The following is a 25,118-nucleotide window of genomic DNA, read 5'->3' as shown; positions in this document are numbered from 1 at the left end:
GAAGACCGACGCTCATCCACGCTGGGAAGACCAATGCTCATCCACCCTGGGAAGACCGACGCTCATCCACGCTGGGAAGACCAACGCTCATCCACCCTGGGAAGACCAACACGCATCCATCCTGTGAGGACCAACGCTCATCCACCCTGTGAGGACCAACGCTCATCCACCCTGGGAAGACCGGCGCTCATCCACCGTGGGAAGACCGACGCTCATCCACCCTGGGAGGACCAACGCTCATCCACCCTGGGAAGACCGACCTCGAATCTAATGCTAGAGGTCTGCAGGGGCAATGCCACCCCTCATTCCTTTACTGCCTTTATCCTCCTCTATTATGCTCCTTTCTCCTCATCCATCCCTCTCTCCTCACAACTTGTTTCCTTACTCCTCCAACCTATTTCTTCTCTATCTCTTCCCTTCCTCCATCCTCCTCTCTTCTCCCACACCATTACCCTCCTCCTTCCCTTCCTTCCCTCCGTATCACCCTCTCCATCTACTCAGCAGCATGCAAAGCCCTTCATCCCCTACTCTCTCCTCCCTCTCCCCCTCCTCTGTCCTCTAAACATTCTCTCCCTGCTGACATTAATCTCAGGAGTGATTGAGGACTAGGGGCGGAATATCAAAGAATTCTTATTTCTGCATCTAGATGCTGCTGTGTGCCTTCTACATTCTGATTTCGGAACTGTGGTGTGTCTCCCCCGGGCGACAATCAATCAACTTTGTGTGGTTTCTTTTTCTGTGTATTTAGGGGTGAGAGCGAGCTGATCTCATAACTCACATACAGATCATGTCCTGTAAATTTCTGTCTGGGTGATACTAGTGTGGCCGTGGCTGAGGCCATCGATTGGGATCTAATTGAGAAGCACAGATGGTTTGTGATTCAGACAGTGCAGAGCTAGAGAGGCGAGCAGAGGCAGGGAGGAGAGGGAGAAGCAGGGAGAGGGAGAAGGGGAGGTAGGGCAGCCAGGTCATACCAGATCCACTGCAGTATTAGATGTTTGCCCAGGTCCCCTTGTGCATGCATGCAATTTCAATAGGTTTCCTACTGTCCACTAGGGGCAACATGAGCACCTTTTCATCATCTCGTAGGCTTGCGGCTTGCTAGGAGGGTGTTGTGGATAGGGATACAGGAAAAGCTTAAACTGCGGCTCCGAGGATCGTGAATTCAATCCCAGTGCTAGACACGTTTTTATTAGAAATGATTTCTGTTTCAACCTTACCCCAAACCGTAACTCTCACCTTAATCCCTAGGAATGAATGCCTAAATTTAACCGCTGAGTTTCGAGTTTCACTTTCGGTTTCAACTGGCACAGTTGCGACATAGCAGGCCTACCTTCACTTCACACATAGACGTTTATCCCTGCCTGGACAAACATTGAATACTGAAGTGAGAACATGAGATCTTTTTTTGGGTAGGGAGAGGCAACTCACCAAACAATGAATATGTTTGGCGAGGTGTGCACACCTTTTCCAGATCGATTTGATTTTATTGCGATTCAAATGCGAAAGCATGCCTTGATAATATCCCTCCATTGTGAACACAATCTCAGTGGCATTCGGGCCTGAGCAGAACATCAGCCTGGTTGAATCCATGAGCCGTTTTTGACTAGCAGATGTATTTCTTACACAGTAGGCTAGAGCTGGGAGGTCAGATAAACAGTGACCTTTGTATGCATATTCATGTTATGCACCCACTAGTGGAGACCCTACTGTGCATACAGCTGGCCATCTGGAATACACTCTGGATGTGAACTTTTGGCCTTAGAAAATACAGCATTCAAAATCAATAGGACTGTTTAGTGGGAATGAATGGCAGTAGAAGCACAATCCGGATTTTACCGATGCAGGAAAATAAAAGTAGGGAAAATCAAATAAAAGTTTGTTGGTGGCACACAGTTTAGATGTTGTGGCAGTTTTAGCAGGTGCAGGGAAATGCTAGCTCCTAACAAAGCAGTAAAATGTCAACAAGTACACAAATAAATCAACAACCACGAAAAAAAGTATGATAAAACAAGAAATATAAAAATGCCAGAAAAAAATCCAATTAACTCAAATAGCACTGTAACAGTAAAATGCCGTCTCTATATGTAAGCCGGATAAATTTACACAAGATATACTCAGAATGATATGTACAGCGGTAGATATGGCAGAGTGAGATATGTCAAGAATCCAGTATTGAAATGAATATGTGGTATGTATAAGCAATGTAACTAAAACGCAATGCACAGTGGTAGAAATAATAGAATGAGCTATGTCGAGAATGCAGTATTTAAATACACAGTACAAAACCCGAGAGCAAAATGGATAGAATTGCAAGAATTCAGCTTCCGGCCCAGGGTCCAGAATATAAATCTACAGTGCTGTGAAAAAGTATTTGCCCCCTTTCTAATTTTCTCTACTTTTGCATATTTCTAATACTGAATTATCAGATTTTCAACCGAAACCTAATATTAGATAAAGGGAACCTGAGTGAACAAATAACACAACAATGACATACTTGCATAACTTTATTTATGAAATAAATGAAGTAACACCCAATACCCCCTGTGTGAAAAAGTCATTGCCCCCTTCCACCTTTAGCTGCAATGACTCCAACCAAACACTTTCTGTAGTTGTTGGTCAGTCTCTCACATGGCTGTGGAGAAATGTTGGCCCACTCTTCAATGCCGAAAGTCTATAACTCAGTGACATTTGTGTTTTCAAGCATGTAGACTTGATTGTGTGTTTTGGATTATTGTCTTGCTGCATGACCCAGCTCACAGACGGATGTCCTGACATTTCTCCTGTAGAATTCTCTGATACAGAGCAGAATTCATGGTTTCTTCTATTAAGGCAAGTTGTCCAGGTCCTGCGGCAGCAAAGCATCCCCAAACCATCACACTGCCACCACCATGCTTGACCGTTGGTATCAGGTTCTTACTGTGGAATGTAGTGTTTGGTTTCTGCCAGGCATAATGGGACCCATGTCATCCAAAACGTTATACTTTTAACTCATCTGTCCATAGAACATTCTTCCAAGATCCTTGATGATCATCCAGGTGCTTCCAGGTGCTTTTTGGCAAACGTGAGTCAACTTTTTGGATGACATGGGTCTAACAAAAACTACTGATTTCAATGCTTGTATCGACACAGTTGTCCTGTAAATTGGTTTTTGTACCATTTTCTGTGGAAATTGATAAAACTAGTCTTTGTGGATAGACTTCTATGGTTTGTTTAACTTAGAAATCTATGGTTTTTGTTTGGTATATATTAACTGAAACATCGGAGTCTCAGCGTAATTCCATTATCATGGATAATGAATGTTTGGTGCCAACATGGCAGACCGTTAGCTGTGCCACCTGAGCCACATAATACTCAGTCACCCCATCAGAGAATATGTGGATGCAGTTTCAACAACAAATCACTGAAGTATTTTCTGGATCTCAGGATCCAGATTTCGCCACTCTGGTGTTGTCTCTTATTGCTGCCATTTACTTGGCGTTTATATAGGACGAAATCTGGCCTGCTTGCTACTTAAACTGCACACTGTGTACTATTTAGCACATACTGTTTAGTAAAAAAATATGCATTATGCCACAGCCAAAACGTCTTACTTTTGGTGTGTTCAAGACAACTGGGAATTCAGAAACAAAACAAGCTCAGACTGGGAAAAATCGTGACGTTTGTTACCTGTAGTGGCAAGCTTTTTAGCGTCTAGAGCTGCTGAGGCATCAAAGATGTGGGTGCCATACAGTCGTAGCCAAAAGTTTTGAGAATGACACAAATATACATTTTCACAAAGTCTGATGCCTCAGTTTGTATGATGGCAATTTGCATATACTGTAATGTAACTATAATTTTATGAAGAGTGATCAGATTAATTGCAATTTATTGCAAAGTCCCTCTTTGTCATGCAAATGAACTGAATCCCCCCAAAAACATTTCTACTGCATTTCAGCCCTGCCACAAAAGGACCAGCTGACATCATGTCAGTGATTCTCTCGTTAACACAGGTGTGAGTGTTGACGAGGAAAAGGCTGAGTTCGAATAATAGACTGGAAGCTTCAAAAGGAGGGTGGTGCTTGGAATCATTGTTCTTCCTCTGTCAACCATGGTTAACTGCAAGGAAACACGTGCCGTCATCATTGCTTTGCTCAAAAAGGGCTTCACAGGCAAGGATATTGCTGCCAGTATGATTGCACCTAAATCAACCATTTATCGGATCATCAAGAACTTCAAGGAGAGCGGTTCAATTGTTGTGAAGTTGGCTTCAGGGTGCCCAAGAAAGTCCAGCAAGTGCCAGGACTGTCTCCTAAAGTTGATTCAGCTGTGGGATCGGGGCACCACCAGTACAGAGCTTGCTCAGGTAGGTGTGAATGCATCTGCACGCACAGTGAGGCAAAGAATTTGAGGATGGCCTGGTGTCAAGAAGGACAGCAAAGAAGCCACTTCTCTCCAGGAAAAACATCAGGGACAGACTGATATTCTGCAAAAGGTACAGGGATTGGACTGCTGAGGACTGGGGTAAAGTCACTTTTTCTGATGAATCCCATTTCGAATTGTTTGGGGCATTCGGAAAAAAGCTTGTCTGGAGAAGACAAGGTGAGCACTACCATCAGTCCTGTGTAAACAGTAAAGCATCCTGAGACCATTCATGTGTGGGGTCGCTTCTCAGCCAAGGGAGTAGGCTCACTCACAATTTTGCCTAAGAACACTGCCATGAATAAAGAATGGTACCGACACATCCTCCAAGAGCAACTTCTCCCAACCATCCAGGAACAGTTTGGTGATGAACAATGCCTTTTCCAGCATGATGGAGCACCTTGCCATAAGGCAAAAGTGATAACTAAGTGGCTCAGGGAACAAAACATCGATATTTTGGGTCCATGGCCAGGAAACTCCCCAGACCTTAATCCCATTGAGAACTTGTGGTCAATCCTCAAGAGGTGGGTGGACAAACAAAACCCCAAAACTCTAAGCATTGATTACGTAAGAATGGGCTGCCATCAGTCAGGATGTGGCCCAGAAGTTAATTGACAGCATGCCAGGGTGGATTGCAGAGATCTTGAAAAAGAAGGGTCAACACCGCAAATATTGACTCTTTGCATCAACTTCATGTAATTGTCAATAAAAGCCTTTGACACGTATGAAATGCTTGTTATTATACTTCAGTATTCCATAGTAACATCTGACAAAAAATATCTAAAGAGACTGAAGCAACAAACTTTGTGGAGATTAATATTTGTATCATTCTCAAAATGTTTGGCCACAACTGTACATTGTGAAGGAGAAGTCCAGTGGCTACATGAATCAGGCTGGTTCCCAGAGTAGACCTCTACAAGATCGTTACCAAATCCCATCTTCATCAGCCATCTCCCTGGCCACCTTACTCTGATCAAGCCATGAACTGTCCCTCTCTATCTTTTGGAGGATCCATGCACTCAGACTTGGCCTCTAGTGGTTGACCTAACCAACTATAGCTAGGCTACTTGTGATCATGTATTGCTTATTCGTTTTTTATACTTTTGATGCGCTTGACATTATGAAAAGCGCTATAGAAAACATCAATTATTATACCACAGATGGTTTATTTAGTTTAGTAGAGCAAAAAAAGCTCTGATGAAGGCCAAGAGGCCGACAAGTAAGCTTCAATAAAAAAGTGATACTAGCAAGAGCAGTGTACAGGTTTCTTTTAACGTATCTAATTGTTTCCATGCACCTGCAACAAGATAGCTCAGATGTGCGAGTGCATTTTTATGTTGAAAGTAAAACACACCAACAGTTTATTACAAACAATAAACACTTTTCATTGAGAAAACAGAAATCTACTTTTGGTTAAAAACAGGAATTCACCAAAAACAGTAGAAAATGAATACATTAATAGCTATACATAAAATACATTCTCCCGCCTCAACATCTGGACCTTTGTGGGAGGGAGAGGAGCCCACTTCTTTTTAACCCCCCTCCAGCTCACACTCTTTCACATAGATCCTGAAAATACACAAGATGAAGTACAACATTAACCAAACATCAACCAAGCTATTGTTGTGCGAACTTTCTGTAGCTAGTCTGACTCATACTCTATCAAATTTGGGTGCCAAGGTGAAACAGTAATGAGTGCATCTTACCATTAATTTCACCATAATAGGGGTGTATACTCCTAACAGTTGCAGTGTGTTCCGTTTTGTAACGAAAAACTAGCATTTCTATTGGACAGGTTCAGCAAACAGGGAGCGACCTACCTGAATCTGTCCAATAGAAATTCTAGTTTTCATTGCAAAACAGATCGATTTGCAACTTTTGGAGTAACGATTACAATCCTATGTGCAATGAAACTCGCTAACTAACTAGGCTAATGTTAAATATGAAGTTGTCGCTCAACAGCAAGTAACCAAGTAGCTAATCTTACTTCTAGTCCTAGCTACTAAAGCATATAGCTAGTTAAATGCACGGCAGGCAGTAGGCTGCAAATCTATTTTCAAATATGTATGATGGGATAGTCGATCAGAAGCTTTGCTATTCACCATCTTCCAAGATGTTTTGCTATATATATGTATATATATATATATATATATATATATATATATATATATATATATATATATGTATATATATATATGTGTGTGTGTGTTACATTTTATGTAAATTCCATAAAATCCTCAAGTTTCCTGTAGTTTTCTGGTAAACTTTTAAATATACCCTCCCCTTAATCCCAATAAACATTCCTTGGTAAAAAAAGGTCAATGATAAATTATAATAATATATGCTTGTCATTAGACCAATTATGATAAACAATCCAACTGATGCCAGCATTACCTTATTCATTGTATTAAAGCACATGGAGTCATCCTGGTGAATTATCCTAATGGATTCCTTGTTGATCGTTTTAACAGCTTCTTAAAGCTTCATGCCACTAAAATGTATGATTAGCTCATTTGTAAATGGCCAGTACTTAAGCCTCTATAGAGCCTGTTTTGACGGTTGTCTTTTGTCCGTGTCATGTAGGTCGTGTCAATGAAGCAGGCCTGGATTCAAATACGGTGCTTTCAGAAAATATTCAACTCCCTTGACTTTTTCCACATTATGTTGTGTTACAAAGTGGGAAAAATGTATTTAATAGTTGTTGAGCTACAAATACTCCCCCCCAAAAAAATTCAAAAATGTGTTAAAATATATATATATATATATATATTTATAGTAATACTAATTAGATTCAAGTATACATTCAGAATCACATTTGGCAGCGATTACAGCTGTGAGTCTTTCTGGGTAAGTCTCTAAGAGCTTTGCACACCTGGATTGTACAATATTTACACATTATTCTTAAAAAATATATATTCAAGCTCTGTCAAGTTGGTTGTTGATCATTGCATATGAAGCCCACAAGCCTCACAAGACTCGTCTGAAGGTCCCCGTACCAGTTTAAAAAGTGAATGGAAGTACATATATGGAGATAGTTTAGTGCCTAAAACCAGGAGATCAATATAAATATAAAATTCCTGACCTTTCTTATATCTCTCAGATATAGGACAGACACTTCAGAACAAACTTCCTTTTGATTATGTTGGGACTATCTGTTGTTCCATGTTGTGAATCTGTTATTCAATGTGTTTCTATTGGCTAATAGCAGTAATGTCAAATTCTTTTTTTGATATCGTAAGGGGTCTAAAAATTAAAAATAATATAGCTAAATGATCCTTGGTATGACCAGTATAAAACAATTGCATATGTTAGCTTAGAACGCTCTCCTCCCCTGGCTTGTGTTTTAGGTTATTATACTGCTGAAAGGTGAATTTGTCTCCCAGTGTCTGTTGGATGGCAGACTGAACCAGATTTTCCTCTAGGATTTTGCCTGTGCTTAGCTCTATTCTATGTATTTTTATCATAAAAAACACCCTAGTCCTTGCCGATGACAAGCATACCCACCATGCTTGACAATATGAAGATTGGAACTCCGTGATGATTGTGGACTACAGGAAAAGGAGGACCGAGCACGCCCCCATTCTCATCGATGGGGCTGTAGTGGAGCAGGTTGAGAGATTCAAGTTCCTTGGCGTCCACATCACCAACAAACTAACATGATCCAAGCACACCAAGACAGTCGTGAAGAAGTCACAACAAAACCTATTCCCCCTCAGGAGACTGAAAAGATTTGGCATGGGTCCTCAGATCCTCAAAAGAACTTACAGCTGCACCATCGAGAGCATCCTGACGGGTTGCTGACGGGCTGACGGGACATTTCTAAGTGACCTCAAACTTTTGAGGTGCATATTTAGACAGATGGTATTATGGATTAGTAAGGGTTTTGGGGTTGACAGTTTGTACAATAGGGTGTGTGGGGATAGTTTATGGATTATAGATTGAAGATAATGTGTGGAAGAGGATATGCTATGGAACTAACACTACAGGTTTGGGGAAGAAGGATGTTTGGAGAATTTGTAAAAGTATTGTGGCTGTTTAACGTGCACATGTAACATAAAGCTGTTTCAACAGCTGGAGCATCAAACACCAGCACCATTCATTATTCATGTAGAGACGTGCTGTGTAGGTATACATGTGTGTCCTACCCAGAAACAGGTTTGAACAGGAACACACACACACACACACACACACACACACACACACACACACACACACACACACACACACACACTATAAGTGTTTGAACAGGAACCTGGAGAGCTGAGCTTATAGACAGCTGACTCTTATATCCAGACTAGACGCTAAGGTGCTCAGCTTAGTCGAAAACACTTCATAGAAATGAGTAAACCTATACGGGATCGGTGTCCCTAAACCGGGACGGTTGTTGCGATAATGTGCGATAATGTGACTAGAAAACATTGTCTACAACAGCCAACTTTCTAAGACATAGAGATGTCTTATATGGGCAGAAAGCTTAAATTGTTGTTAATCTAACCGCACTGTCCAATTTACAGTAGATATTACAGGAAACAAATACCATACTATTGTTTGAGGACAGTGCACAACAACAAAACACTTTTATCACGGGCAACTGGTTCGATACATTGACATCTGAAGGTAAATATGTACTTACATTCAGTAATCTTGCTCTGATTTGTGAGGGCCCCAGAGATAAAATGCAGTTTAGTTTTGTTAGAAAAAAATCTATTTTTAAATTAAAATTATATATTTATATTTTTATACTCTAAAATGAAGAATCAAATGATCCATGGTATGACCATCTTAAAACAATTCCATATGTTAGCTTAGTATGGTTGTTTTACCTCCATTGTGGAGGTCACTAATGAAAGAGTTGTCAAGCGCCTCAGTCACACACACGCGCACACACACACATACAGAAAAACACACAGACACACGCACAGACACAATGCTAACTGTGAAAAGCTTACAGGGAAGTGTCTGGAGTGCAGTGTGTTTGTGTTCAGAAAGGCGAGGAGCTGTATTTCTCTTAACGTATAGTCTCTGTGTGGTTTAAACTTGTGGTGAAGATATTGAGATGGATTGAGATAGAAGCAGTGTAATAGATCAGCTCTATTAGCTCCCTCCTTTCCTCTCTGTCTCCCTTAATTGCATGCACACGCAACCATGCATGCAGGCAGGTAGGCCGCATACAGGCAGGCACACAGGGACGCACGCCTGCGCGCACGCACTCACGCACAAGCACACATATTCACACACACTGTTCATGTTGATGGGGCCTCTTTGACTGTCTCCATAGGCAAACCCTTTTTGGTTCCAGGTAGAACCCTTTTTGGTTCCAGGTAGAACCCTTTTGGGATCCACGTAGAACCCTCTGTGGAAAGAGTTCTATATGGAACCCAAAAGTGTTTTTCAAAGGGTTCTCCTATGGGGACATTAGAATTACCCTTTTTTTCTAAGAGTGTATTGTAGATTACTGGGATAGAAATAGAAACGGCTACAGCCCCCTCATCTCGCCCACGTCACTTTATATACTTATACCCAACGCCTCTCCTCCCACACACGTCCCTGTTGCTCTCTGGCCGCAATTTAAGATCCAGCAGGTTCATTAGAGTAAGTGTTTCTCTCTTAAGTTCATTAAGTCCAGAAGTGTGTAGGGGGAGTTGAGGAGAGTCGGGGGAGTGTGGTAACTTTCAAGAATTCAGATTCCCAGAGTGCCTATTTTTTCCCCTCCAAATCTTGCCAGTCTCACTCAGTCACACGCTACCCCACCCCCTCTCAAGCCACACCGGTCTACTTACATTTTAGTCATTTAGCAGACGCTCTTATCCAGAGTGATTTACATGGGCAATTAGGGTTAAGTCCTTTGCTCAAGGGGACACAAACATCTTTTTCACCTAGGGGATTCGAACTACAGCGATCTTTCAGTTACTGGCCCAGCACTCTTAACCGCTAGACTACCTTCCGCCCCATCAATGCACATTTTCTGCATCACACTCAACTGGCACTGTTTATCTCTGGGCTCCCATAGAGGACTGTTTCATTAAAGACATGCTCTGGAACTTTGGCGACTAGTAAGTATTTTTAAAACTGTCGCGTTGGGCTGGATGTGTCAATGTGTAGTTTATAGATGCATAATCTATGAGCAGAATTAACTTCTTCGAATTCGTGTCCTTTCCATGGGACGGTTGAGCAAACGTAGGCTAATGCGATTAGCATGAGGTTGTAAGTAACAAGAAAACTTCCCAGGACATAGACATATCGGATATTGGCAGAAAGCTTAAATTGTTGTTACTCTAACTGCACTGTCCAATTTACAGTAGCTATTACAGTGAAATAATAACATGCACAATTTTGAACATGAAGTGCACAATTTTGAACATGAAAAGTTATTAATTAACAAATTAGGGACATTTGGGCAGTCTTGATACAGAATTTTGAACAGAAATGCAATGGTTAATTGGACAAGTCTAAAAGTTTGCACATACACTGATTCCATCTAGTGGTCAAAATCTAAATTGCACCATGGCTGGAATAATACATTATGGCCATTCTCTTGCATTTCAAAGATGGCACAAAAAAATACAAAATAACGGTTGTTTTTTTCTTTGTATTATCTTTTACCAGATCTATTGTGTTATATTCTACTACATTCCTTTCATATTTCCGTAAACATCAAAGTATTTCCTTTCAAATGGTACCAAGAGTATGCATATCCTTGCTTCAGGGCCTGAGCTACAGGCAGTTAGATTTGGGTATGTCATTTTAGGTGAAAATGGGAAAAAAGGGGCTAATCCTTAAGAGGATTGCATTGATGTCTTACCTCAATTAGCCATAAAATCCCTGGTTTGAAAGTGGCTATCAGGAGAGATAAAATTGTGGCAGGAGAGATGAGACTGTGGCAGGAGAGATGAGACTGTGGCAGGAGAGATGAAACTGTGGCAGGAGAGATGAGACTGTGGCAGGAGAGATGAGACTGTGGCAGGAGAGATGAGACTGTGGCAGGAGAGATGAGACTGTGGCAGGAGAGATGAGACTGTGGCAGGAGAGATGCAAAGGTAATACATCTTGCTATAATACTATAGCTGTTGTTCGTCTGTTTATACTACATGTACGTATGTAAGGCAATAGAACTTCTCCATTCTTGTGTGTAAAGCCATATCAAATAACCTAGCTGCATCTTTACCCTCCATTTTAAAGATTCTCCGGTACTTATATACCTTTTCGCTAGTAGTTCTGAAAGTAGCGGTCATGAGCCAAAAATGGTCCCAGAAATGTGTCACATATGTGCAGATATGGACACCACGTCATTGCTCTCTCTCGCTCTGCTGTGTGGGCATCTTGCTAGATGTCACTCAAATGGCAAGGAGCTGAAGCTCATTAGCTAAAACTCAAATTGCTAGGGGGCTGGCCCATGTGGGGGAAAATATAGGTAAAATGGAGCCGGAAGCATCCAGAAACCAGTCACTTTCAAACTAGGGATTTCATGGCTATTTGAGGTAAGACGTGAATTCTGTTCATAGATTATGCATGTATGAACTACACATTGACACATCCAGCCCAACGTGGCAGGTTTACAAAATACTTACTAGTCGCCAAAGTTCCAGAGCATGCCTTTAATGAAACACTCCTCTAAGGGAGCCCAGAGAAATACAGTGCCAATTGAGTGTGACGCAGAAAATGTGCATTGATAAACATGACAGATGGCTTGTGTGTGTGTGTGTGTGTGTGTGTGTGTGTGTGTGTGTGTGTGTGTGTGTGTGTGTGTGTGTGTGTGTGTGTGTGTGTGTGTGTGTGTGTGTGTGTGTGTGTGTGTGTGTGTGTGTGTGTGTGTGTGCACATCCATGTTCAAATATTCATCATGATGTGATTCATCAGCCCAAGAACATAATGTGAAGATAAAAATCGAAAAATCATGACTATCACAACAAATCTTCATATTAGTGTTATTTAAATGCATTTATCTCTTTGTGGTTGGTTGGCTGTTTGTGAGCTAATGTAAACAGCACGGAAACAGAACAACAGTTCTAGAAGGCTGCATTGCAAACATTGTGATGTGTTAACTATTAGATGCTATAATTCTATGATATTGAGAGAAGTGTGTGTGTGTGTGTGTGTGTGTGCATGTGTGCATCAATCTGGTATGATTGTGCAACAAGATAGACATCAAGGAACATGACGCTTATGCGAATACATTGCATTCAATGTCAGGGAGGTTAGCCGTACACTATTGAAGGCTAGAGATGTGCATCAAACAACATTTCTAATAAGGGTTACATGGAGAAAATCGGACCTCTATTTTACCTAAACTCTCCCTGAACGCTTAGAGGGAAAAAAACAAGGGACCCTCTGCTATACCCCAAATAATAATTAATAACAAAGAGGATAACAGAGAGCATGTCTACCGTTTATCCTCACTTCTTGGTCAGACAAGGGCCCTGGATATGCAGGTTTCAGAAACAGTTTTTTGTCCTGTAAACATGATATGGCCACGCAAGAATTTTGATGGTGCACATGGCTGTGGGCCAGAAGGTTGTGGGGTTCGCAGACCAACGTGGACAAGAGTAGGGGTGGAAAGATCTGCTTCATAGTAAAAGCGTTGCATGAATCTATCAATAGTATTTGAAGGTCCAAGACAAAGTAGCCTTTAAATAAACATTTCATGCAATTCGAAGTCATTTGACACAATAGCTGATTATTCTTTTTTTTAAATACCACACAAATTACCGAAATTGACAGGCTGATAGACAGAGAGAGAGAGGTCTATGCGTTCATCTTATCATATTTCTCCAATGCCAACTCAGTGTCTTGTTTGCAATGAAACTGTCCCTGTTTGCAAAGAGTGTGCTAAGCTGTCATTTAAGGCAATGGGTGGCTCTCAAATATGAAACGTATTATGTTTTTAACACTTTTTGGGTTATTACATGATTCCATATGTGTTATTTCATAGTTGTGATGACTTAAAAATAAGAAAAAGCCTTGAATGAGCTGGTATTTCCCAACTTTTGACTGGTACTGTATATATTTATAAAATGGTTGGTTCGAGCCCTGAATGCTGATTGGCTGACAGCCATGGTATATCAGACCGTGTACCACAGGTATGACAAAACATGCATTCATACTGCTCTAATTACGTTGGTAACCAGTTTATAATAGCAATAAGGCACCTCAGGGGTTTGTGGTATATCACCAATATACCACGGCTAAGGCCTGTATCCATGCACTCCGCGCTGCGTTGCGTTGTACATAAGAACAGCCCTTAGCTGTGATTACATTGGCCATATACCACACCCCCTCAGGCCTAATTGCTTAAATATACAGTTATTTGTTTGTACGAAGCAGTATACAGCTGACAAGGAAAACTGATGATTGATGAGTCCATGTAGTGTGATCTAAGTCTAGATAATACTACATGATTGCCACTGAAGGCATGACTGTGTGGTGCTGGAATATTTTATATGCAGTATGTTTTATATATATATATACACATGTGGCCAGTAATAAGACTATGGAAATAATATTAACAAGGCCTATCAAGGTGTATATTGTCTGACTCCGATAGATACATAGCAATGTGTAAGCAAGACTCGTATAGAGTTATAGGAATATAGTATTATTAAGAGAGGTCTGAGAATGGAATACTAGAAGCAAATAGGATTCATTACATAGTAAAAATCAAGTCAAAATGTGTTGGTCGTATGTACACAGATTTGCTGAAGTTATCGCAGGTGCAGCAAAATGCTTGTGTTTCTAGCTCCACCAGTGAGCCTACGGCTTTCCATACTCAACAGTGAGTATTATCCAAAATAATACCTAGCACTACAAACAATACGTAAATAGTCCAAAAACTGAAAAGAAAATAATAAAAATGCACCTTTGTAATAAAGTATTAGGCCTACATGAATAATCGCGTTTGCAGATTTAGGTAAACTAGCCTACTATTAGTAATGTGATGAGTCGATTGGATAGTCATAATTTAGGATAATGATATCCTATAACTCCATCATTGTTCGCAACAAAAAAAAAAGACTGTTCAATGCATTTGGCGTAGGGCAGGCCTAGGCTTCATCCGATATGTTTTCTCTTTCTTTCTTCGCGTGGGAGGAATGTGGCCTTTTATGAACACATTTCATCTAGTTCTACCATACTTTATATATGACTGGAGGCATTAGCAGAATATTGAAGGGTAGCCTACTCTGACGACAGTGACAAACTATCAATAAAAATGACATTGTCCATATAATCGACCTATGAGAAGTGGAGACACAAATATAATATGACTTCCATCTAAACTGGAGGAGGAAATGATTGTCCAAAACAAACTTTTAAGTGGCGCTGACCCAACAATGATACATAGTGAATATGCACAGTGCGCAGTCACCGAGGATATTGCCGATGCTCTCCCCTGGTGTTAGTAAGATAGGCTATACTGTTGTTCGCTCAATGAAGTTGGGAATCTTAAGAGACTAAAAGACAGAGTATTCTTTTCATGGTCTTCTTTTTACAGCAATAACCCTTTGCTTTCCAAACTATGTTTTCCCGCAATTGTATTTTGAAATATTGCATATGCCTGGTTTGGCCTCTTTTCACAGACAGTTGCAACTCAACAATAATTTACCAAAATTGTGTGCGCTGCATTTCCTGCGATTTAAAACAATCCAAATATTTAAATATCTTCTGTGGCCAAATCATGCTTTAGTAGCCTATTTGTAATGATTCTATGTATTTTTTAAAAACATTTTAAAACGTATGCTTCCCCTAGCCTTATGGACGTAACTGCACAACCTGCATTTGCTATTTGATGACATTTTGTTTTTGTGGGCCGTTCTAACAAACAAAAAATTCCACACATATATTAGTAGACTATATGTAAAGACCAGATTAAATTCAGAATAGTCTGATGGGTGAGAATATCATCAAATTCTTGTGAAATTGTGAATGAGAGACTGATGAAGTGTATGCAGCCTGCGCAAGACGCAGAGCAGAGCTCATGCCTTTCATGCAACATTATGTGGCCTTAGAATGTATTAACAATCAAAACATATAGCCATAATGTTTGTATTACAATTAAAATTGTATTAATAGCTCTAAATTACGCATATAGGAGGAACTGTTTCTTCGTTAACCGGTCAGTACAATACAATATTGCTGGGTTGCAGGCATTGGTTCAATACAGAATAGCCGAATGTGCGCACTCCCTTGGAAATCTTTGGAGAAAATATCCTTTCTATTTATTCAGCTGTATTCAATTGTATTCTTCATACTATAAAATAATATAAAATAATGCCTCGGAATTCAACGCTAATCTTGTCTGCTAAACTAACAGGTGTAGCCCAAAGCCATATGGAGCTATGTGTTTCCCGCAAATGAGATTTTTAAATGTTATACAATCAGAAGCCTTTTGTCTCTCTCTCTCAGAGCACACATCAAGTGGCTCACTCATCACATCAGGGGCCACTTGCCAGCGGAACAGGCCCCGGCGAAACAGGCCCACGGGCTGGGCAGACACTATCATTAGAGGAATCATGAGGATAATGCTCATTAGGACGTTTTGAAACTTTTGAGCGAAGTGACCATGTAATACATGTTCAACTTGCATGCCAGCAATTATAAATGTAACTTGCGCAGTCAGGTCAAATGGTCGCAAAATGCCAAATGGTTGCAGTTTGGATGACCCGCCCCTTGTAGCTATATTGTAATCAAAGTTGTGTCAAAATTAGTGGCCTGATAGGTTTCAGCAAACTACTAGCTAGCATTATCAATCTGTTATTAGCCTACCTTAGCGTAGGCTATATATTGGGATGATGCACTTTTGGATTTCTCTTGAGGTCGGCAGTATTTTTCCTGATCAACTTGTGGGAGCAAACGCTGTCTTCTCCCATGGAAACATTGCATTCGGTCTTGTTTGAATCTGCACGATACGTAAAGTGGCTCCAAACATCTTCCCTTTTTCTACCGGGAGCTTTTACCACCAGGAGAGTAGCCATGGCATGTGTCTTATATGCATCAGTGATTTGTTGCCTCTAGATTGCAAGTAACACTGAAAAGATCTCAATCTTTCCAAAAACTCTTGCCCAATCCATTTACTAGTCAGATTTTAGTCACAGAGATAACTTAGTCTCGTCTCGTTTTCGTTAACCCAAATGCAAAAGGATTTTGGGTCGTCATTATTTTAGTTGATGACACTGCAAGCCACTACAGCTGTTGGATGATATGAATAGGTACTCAGTCAGGACCTCTATGGTTAACTTAATAGAGCTCAGGAGAAATTCTGAAAGCCATTAATGCCTGTGTAATGACTCATGCAATAAATGAAGCACAGAACAATTGGATGAATTGGTCTCTGAATTGGTCTCTGATATGTTTCGATAAGATTATGAAGTCGATATTGCTTGACAGTTTTCCTCTTTCCTTTTTGTCTTTCAGGAATCTACTAGATAAAGACACATTCTCCAAATCTGACCCATGTGAGTATGACTCAACCTTTTATGTGCTCCTTCCCTGTCTACCTTCCTTCCTCTCTCCGTCTGTCCATCTGTCTCTCCGTCTCTCCGTCTATCTGTCCTTCCATGCCTCCTTCCCTCCCTCCATGCGTCCCTCCCTCTTTCCCTACCTCCATCCGTCCACCCCCCCCCCCCCCCTTTCCCATCCCTACCTCTCTGTCCCTGCATGATAGTTGACTTGAGGAGTAGATGTTAGCTTTGCCTTTAGCCTCCGTCTGTTGTTTGCTCAGTGTTTTGGAGCTAAAACTTTTGTATTCATCTGCGCTGTTCAATCTGCCAGCATCTATTTCTGATAGTCTTTCTGCCCTGTATGTCTCGCTTTCTCTTTCACAATCTCTATATCACTCTCTCTCTCTCTCTCTCTCTCTCTCTCTCTCTCTCTCTCTCTCTCTCAATCTCACTCTTTATCTCAATCTCACTCTTTATCGCTCTCTCTCTCTTTCTCTCTCTCTCTACTCTCTCTCTCTCAATCTCACTCTTTATCTCAATCTCACTCTTTATCTCTCTCTCTCTCTCTCTACTCTCTCTACTCTCTCTACTCTCTCTCTCTCTCCCTCAGTGTGTGTGCTCTACACCCAAGGAGTGGAGACCAAGCAGTGGAGAGAGGTGAGCATACACACGCAAACACACACACCCGCGCGCACACACACACACACACACACACACACGCAAACACACACACACACACTTCTAAAGTTCAATGATTCCCTTGCAGTGGGGTATTGACTGTTTGTGAGGGAAATAGCTTCTCTTTATTTTTGTCCTTTTTTTTCAAATACCAATCAATTTAGCCCAGTGCTGACATTTAAAAGTTTAAACTTTAGGATTAGTTTTGGAATAAATGTAGCTTTAACTCTTCACACACCCACCTCTATACTCAACATATACAAGCCACAGTGTGAGATTCAAAATAGGACAAACTCATTACTGTAAGAACCTTTCTGCGTACGTGTGTGTGTGTGTGTGTGTGTGTGTGTGTGTGTGTGTGTGTGTGTGTGTGTGTGTGTGTGTGTGTGTGTGTGCGTGCGTGTGCGTGCATGCATAGGGGGATGATATGTTTATCCAGAGCTGTTTAGTGGAGATCTGACAAGCTTGACCTTTTCAAGCCTTGTACCGTCTGATTTGCCTGTCTGTGACATCCTAGCTGTACACTGCAGGCGAGAGAACACGACCAGTTCCCACCGCCAGTGTCTGTGTGCTACCATACCGATCGCTGCCTGTGTAATCGCAGTATAAGTTCCGCAAAGGGAGAAACTCAAAGTTCCCACCTTTTTAAGTAAGTGACCAGGTGACAGTCAAGGATAAGGTTGAGGGGGTTGTCCTGTGAATCAGAACCCCCTCTAGTGCTGCCAGTGTGTTTGCCAGTGTGTTTGCCAGTGCATATGTGCTGGAAGTCTGTTCAGACATTTTTTAGAAATATTGAGCATCATAGCATAAAGAACTTACTCTCAGTACACTGATCACTCTATCTATTACTACAATGTGTCTCTGGGAACACAGGACTGGCAAGACCGAGAAAGAAAGAGAAATTGATAGATCCGTTGCATGGAGAGAGAAAGAGAATGTGAGGGAGAGAGAAAGGGGGGGGGGGGGTGATAAAGAGAGAGAGCGAAATAGAGAGGAAACAGAAAAGCCATGATGACACACATCCAAATGCTACAATCCTCAACACCCTAATTCAGCTTCTGAACAGAAAAACACCCTCAGAGAAGAACATCAATGAAAGCCAATAGAGGGGATGCAGTATTCTATTACTACAAACTGCCTATCGGAAGAGAGAACTCTACCCTGTTATCACAGTGTCACTCTGTCCCTGGTTCTGCTAGGGACAAGGAGGTTGGGGGCACCTTAATAGGGGAGGATGGGCTCGTGGTAATGGCTAGAGCGGAATCAGTGGAATGGTATCAAATACATACAACCCACCATTTCCAGGTGTTTGATACCATTTATTTGCTTTGTTCTGGACATTATTATGAGCCGTTCTCCCCTCAGTAGCCTCCTATGTGTCAGATGCAGGGATTTCAACTGGTTTAGACTTTACTGTGAAATGCTTACGAGACCTCCGCAACAATGCAGAGTTGAAAAATAAAATAGTAACACAAGAAGAATAACATAAAATGCATGAGAATGGAGCTATATGCAGGGAGTACCAATACCAGGTCAATGTGAAGAGGTTAGAGGTATTTGAGGTAGATTTGTACTTCAAGGCAGGGTAAAGTGACTAGACATCAGGATAGATAATAATATGGTATTTGAGGTAAATATGTACATTAAGGCAGGGTAAAGTGACTAGACATCAGGATAGATAATAATATGGTATTTGAGGTAGATATGTACATTAAGGCAGGGTAAAGTGACTAGACATCAGGATAGATAATAATATGGTATTTGAGGTAGATATGTACATTAAGGCAGGGTAAAGTGACTAGACATCAGGATAGATAATAATATGGTATTTGAGGTAGATATGTACATTAAGGCAGGGTAAAGTGACTAGACATCAGGATAGATAATAATATGGTATTTGAGGTAGATATGTACTTCAAGGCAGGGTACAGTGACTAGACATCAGGATAGATAATAATAAGGTATTTGAGGTATATACTGTACACACACCATATTCACACTCACTAGACTATATATACACTATACAGTTGAAGACTCCACTTAGGTTGGAGTCATTAAAACTCGTTTTTCAACCACTCCACAAATTTCTTGTTAGCAAACTATAATTTTGGCAAGACGGTTAGGACATCTACTTTGTGCATGACCCAAGTAATTTTGCAACAATTGTTTACAGACAGATTATTTCACTTATAATTCACTGTATAACAATTCCAGCGGGTTAGAAGTTTATATACACTACGTTGACTGCGCCTTTAAACAGCTTCGAGAAATTCCAGAAAATGATGTCATGGCTTTAGAAGCTTCTGATAGGCTAATTGACATAATTTGAGTCAATTGGAGGTGTACCTGTGGATGTATTTCAAGGCCTACCTTCAAACTCAGTGCCTCTTTGCTTGACATCATGGGAAAATCAAAAGAAATCAGCCAAGACCTCAGAAAAATAATTGTAGACCTCCACAATTCTGGTTCATCCTTGGGAGCAATTTCCAAACGCTTGAAGGTGCCACATTCATCTGTACAAATAATAGCATGCAAGTATAAACACCATGGGACCACGCAGCCGTCATACCGCTCAGGAAGGAGACGTGTTCTGTCTCCTAGAGATGAACGTACTTTGGTGCGAGAAGTGCAAATCAATCCCAGTACAACAGCATAGGACCTTGTGAAGATGCTGGAGGAAACAGGTACAAAAGCATCTGTATCCACAGAAAAAAATAGTAATGTATCGACAAAACCTGAAAAGCCGCTCAGCAAGAAGCCACTTTTCCAGAACCGCCATAAAAAAAGCCAGACTACGGTTTGCAACTGCACATGGGGACAAAGATCGTACTTTTTGGAGAAAAGTCCCCTGGTCTGATGAAACAAAAATAGAACTGTTTGGCCATAATGACCATCGTTATGCTTGGAGGAAAAAGGGGGAGGCTTGCAAGCCGAAGAACACCATCCCAACCGTGAAGCACGGGGGGTGGCAGCATCATGTTGTGGGGGTGCTTTGCTGCAGGGGGGACTGGTGCACTTCACAAAATAGATGGCATCATGAGAGAGGACAATTACGTGGATATATTGAAGCAACAGCTCAAGACATCAGTCAGGAAGTTAAAGCTTGGTTGCAAAATGGGTCTTCCAAATGGACAATGACCCCAAAGTTGTGGCATAATGGCGTAAGGACTACAAAGTCAAGGTACTGGAGTGGCCATCACAAAGCCCTGACCTCAATCCCATAGAAGATTTGTGGGCAGAACTAAAAAAGCGTGAGCGAACAAGGAGGCCTACAAACCTGACTCCGTTACACCAGCTCTGTCAGGAGGAAGGGGCCAAAATTCACTCAACTTATAGTGGGAAGCTTGTGGAAGGCTATCCGAAATGTTTGACCCAAGTTAAGGCAAAGCTACCAAATACTAATTGAGTGTATGTAAACTTCTGACCCACTGGGAATGTGATGAAATAAATAAATGCTGAAATAAATATACTATTATTCTGACATTTCACATTCTTAAAATAAAGTGGCGATCCTAACTGACCTAAAACAGGGAATTTTTACTAGGATTAAATTTCAGGAATTGTGAAAAACTGAGTTTAAATGTATTTGGCTAAGGTATATGTAAACTTCCTACTTCAACTGTGTATATATACTGTATATAGTTCTGGTAGCCTTTATTGACTGTTTAGCAGTCTGGCAAATTAGCAATCTAGCTATTTAGCAGTATGGCAGTTTAGCAGTATGGCTATTTAGCAGTCATGGCTTTGGGCGGGTACAAGCTTTCTCGAAGCCTATTGGTCCGAGAGCCTCTGTTACTGTTTGCCGGATGGTAGTAAGGTGAAAAGTCTATGGCTTGGTTGGCTCAATTCTGTGGCCATTTTTGGCTGCCTGGTATAGAGGTCCTGGATGAAAAGGAGCTTGGCATCAGTGATGTACTGGGCTGTCTGCACTACCCTCTTCACGACTCCTCGGATGTGTGTGGACCATGTCAGCGTCTTGATGTGGATTGGGGCTTGCTCTCCCTTTTTTCTCCTATAGTCCACAATCAGCTCCTTGGTCTTTGAACTCCTTCAATCAGCTCCTTGAACCACACTGCTAAGTCTTTGACCTCCTCCCTGTAGGCTGACTCATCGACGTTGGTGATCAGGCCTACCACCCTGAGGGGCCCCCATGTTCAGCGTCAGCGTTGCGGAGGTGTTGTTGCCTACCCTCACAGCTTGAGGCCGGGCCTTTAGGAAGTACAGGATCTTGTTGTAGAGGGATGGTTTCAGTCCCAGGGTCCCTAGCTTGTTGATGAGCTTGGAGGGGACTATGGTGCTGAATGCTGAGCTGTAGTCTACAAACAGCATTTTCACATAGTTCACATATTTACAGAAGTATGTAGACACCCCTTCAAGTTCGGTTGAAACATTCACTACCGAGTTCCAAACTGTCTCTGGAAGCAACGTCAGCAGAAGAACTGTTCATCGGGCTTCATGAAATGGGTTTCCATGGCCGAGCATCCACACACAAGCCTAAGATCACCATGCGCAAGGCCAAGCGTCGGCTGCAGTGTTGTAAAGCTTGCTGCCATTGGACTCTGGAGCAGTGGAAATGTGTTTCTTTGGAGTGATGAGTCACACCTCACCATCTGGAGAACGCTACCTGCCAGAATGCAGGATGAGTAACGGTCTGGGGCTGTTTTTCATGATTCAGACTAGGTGCCTTAGTTCCAGTAAAGGGAAATACAATGACTTCCTGGATGATTCTGTGCTTCCAACTTTGTGGCAACAGTTTGGAGAAGGCCCTTTCCTGTTTCAGCATGACAATGCCCCCGTCCCCCGAGCGAGGCCCATACAGAAATGGTTTGTTGAGATTGATGTGGAAAAACTTGACTGGCTTGCATAGAGCCCTGACCTCAACCCCAACGCCGACTATGAGCCAGGCCTAATCGCCTAACATCCGTGCCCGACCTCACTAATGCTCTTGTGGGTGAATGAAAGCATGTCCCCGCAGCAATGTTCCAACATCTAGTGGAAAGCCTTCTCAGAAGAGTGGAGGCTGTTATATCAGCAAAGTGGGGGGACCAACTCCATATTAATGGCCATGGAATGAGATGTTCAACGAGTAGGTGTCCACATACTTTTGGTCATGTAGTTTTTCCCCCTTCAGGTGTGAAGTGCAATTGAGACTGCGTCATCTGTGGATCTGTTGGGGCGGTATGCAAATTGGAGTGGGTCTAGGGTGACTGGGATGATGGTGTTGATGTGTGTCATGACCAGCCTTTCAAAGCACCTCATAGTTACAGATGTGAGTGCTACAGGGTGATAGTTGTTTAGGCAGGCTCTTGGTAACAGGGACAATAGTGGTCCGCTTGAAACATGTTGGGATTACAGACTGGGACCAGGAGAGATTGAAAATGTGTGTGAAGACACTTGCCAGCTGGTCAGCGCGTGCCTTGAGAACAAGCCATGTTATTCCGTCTCTGATTGTTAACCTGTTAAAACATTTTGCTCACACTGGCTTGAAAACATTACGGAGGCAAAACTCTCCTGGTAGATTAAAGGGTCTGCAGTTTACTATGAGGTGTTCTTTATCTGGTGAACAAAAGCTTGAGATTTCCTTCACACTTGAAGCAGCACACCATTTGTTATTCATGAGAAGAAAAAAAAACACACTCCTTTCGACTTCCCTGAAGACTCTGAACGATCCTGCCGCTGCTCGGAGATTCCACCGTCATCATCCAGCCATCGTTTCAGTAAGACAATATTGCAGCTCTTCAAATCTCTCTGTCAGGAGACTCTAGATCGAAGCTCATACACCCCCCGCCCTCCAATTATTATAATAAATAATAATATACAGTATATATTTATACTTTTTTTAATGAACTAAGTCCGGCTTTTAACCTACTCTTGAAAGTTGTAATAGTAGAATGCACAATGCACAATGCAATTTCGAAAATTGGGTAGGGCATCATCAATTCCTCTTGTTGTGTTAGTCATTGCATACCTTCGAGAGCTATTTATAAATTGTCAGAAAATGTCCAGATCAACTAGCCCATGTCAGACAGCCCATAGATACTGTGTGCATTTCTTTCTCACTCAAATACATTAATACACATTAGGCACTCAAATACATTAATACACATTAGGCATGGCAAAATGTATAGAAATGTAAGAAAATGTGCTTTAAAACTGCAAACATTTATTTGCCCCCCCCCCATGACAAAAAGTGTAGAAATTGCAGGAAATAAACTTTAAACCTAGAAAATTATCTCGTCCAACAAGAACAGTTTGTGTCATAGACATGGCTCGGGATGTTCCCTAATACTGGAAGGGGGGCCCCGAGTGACACATTTTGGGAACCCCTGTCTTAACCTCAAGGGATTTTATCCTGCATGATTAAATAAAGGCTAAATGAGGTTAATCTCTGCATTTAGAGAGGATGCATTGATTGCAAATGTCACCAAGAGTAATTACAAAGTAAACACACAGAATCCCAAATGGCAGATCAGTTGTTTACTCCGATAGGAATAGCAATGGAAAAAAAAAATGCCAATGAGGAGGCGTTGTTCACATTACACATTGTTATTATTTAATGAGTCTGTACGTCAGGAGATTAGAGCTGTAAACCCACAGCTATGTATCTTGTAAAAAGGTCATTTATTTCCATAATGAAAAACAATTTGCATCATCTGAACAGTTCAAGTAACTTTGCTAATGTGTCCAATTTAAGTTGTTGACTTCTCAAAGTTCGAACCACTTCTTGTCTCCAAATACATAGGCAACATTGACTCTTGGGACTCCCTTAAATAGTACAACTGAAGCCCCTCTCTATTACATCTTGTCCTCCAACTTCAGAGAATGGAGACGTTTTAACCTCAATCCTCTCTAGCTTTTATAACTGGCCCTGTTTGGAAAATGACTAGCTTTCTCTGGAGTGTGAGCCAGGCAAGCACGGTTGGGAAATGGCTGTTTTATTCATGCATTATCAGAGAGGCTAGGTTTCTCTTCCTCTCTATTTCTGTCTTTCTCTGTCGCTCTCTCTCGGTTTCCTCTCTCACACCTTCCCTTCTCCCTCCATCTCTCTCTCTCTCTCTCCATTTCTCTCCCTCCCCCTCACTTTTCTCTCTCGCTTTCTGTTTCCCAGTCTGAATAATTCATGGATCAACACAAATAGCTGTGAACAAACTGCAGCCCACCTCTGGGCACAAGCCTCTAGAGTCTACCGCATTCAACTACTGGGTTTCTACACCACACAACCATAATGCTGCTGTTTCACCACGCTGTACACTTGTTAAGGGCTTCAGATGTCGGCCCCGTTTTACTCAAAAACCAGACGGAAACAGTGATTTTTTTTCCAGTAGTTTACAAAACATTTGTTGCATGTGTCCCAAATGGCACCCCATTCCCAATGTAGTGCACTACTTTTGACCAATAACCACTGTGCTGCCTCTCTGTACTTGTTTCCCCTTACATTACAGACATTGGCCCATTTTACACGACCACTGCAGACGGCACTGCCTCCCTGTTAAGGGATGTAGACAGACGTTGCCCCAGTTTGACTCCGAAGCAACCATATTTCAGCAGTTTATTTACAGTCTCAATTCATGTGAGATCAATGGGTGTACTTCACCCCACTGTATCTCC

At 41.6% G+C, this 25,118-nt stretch overlaps 1 protein-coding gene across 1 annotated transcript in view; it reads left to right on the top strand.

Annotated features, from left to right (window-relative positions):
• The window catches only part of LOC139413236 (copine-5), a 191,594-nt gene that overhangs the window by 26,977 nt on the left and 139,499 nt on the right, over positions 1-25,118 (top strand). Inside the window, exons 2-3 of the mRNA XM_071160376.1 lie at positions 16,807-16,847; positions 17,443-17,489. Of these exons, the coding sequence (XP_071016477.1) occupies positions 16,807-16,847; positions 17,443-17,489 (88 nt within the window). The remainder of the gene's footprint in view (positions 1-16,806; positions 16,848-17,442; positions 17,490-25,118) is intronic.

Source organism: Oncorhynchus clarkii, chromosome 7 (assembly GCF_045791955.1).
Source record: "Oncorhynchus clarkii lewisi isolate Uvic-CL-2024 chromosome 7, UVic_Ocla_1.0, whole genome shotgun sequence".
NCBI lineage: Eukaryota > Metazoa > Chordata > Actinopteri > Salmoniformes > Salmonidae > Oncorhynchus > Oncorhynchus clarkii.
Note: the sequence above shows the minus strand (reverse complement) of the source record. Positions and strands in the feature narration are given on the sequence as shown.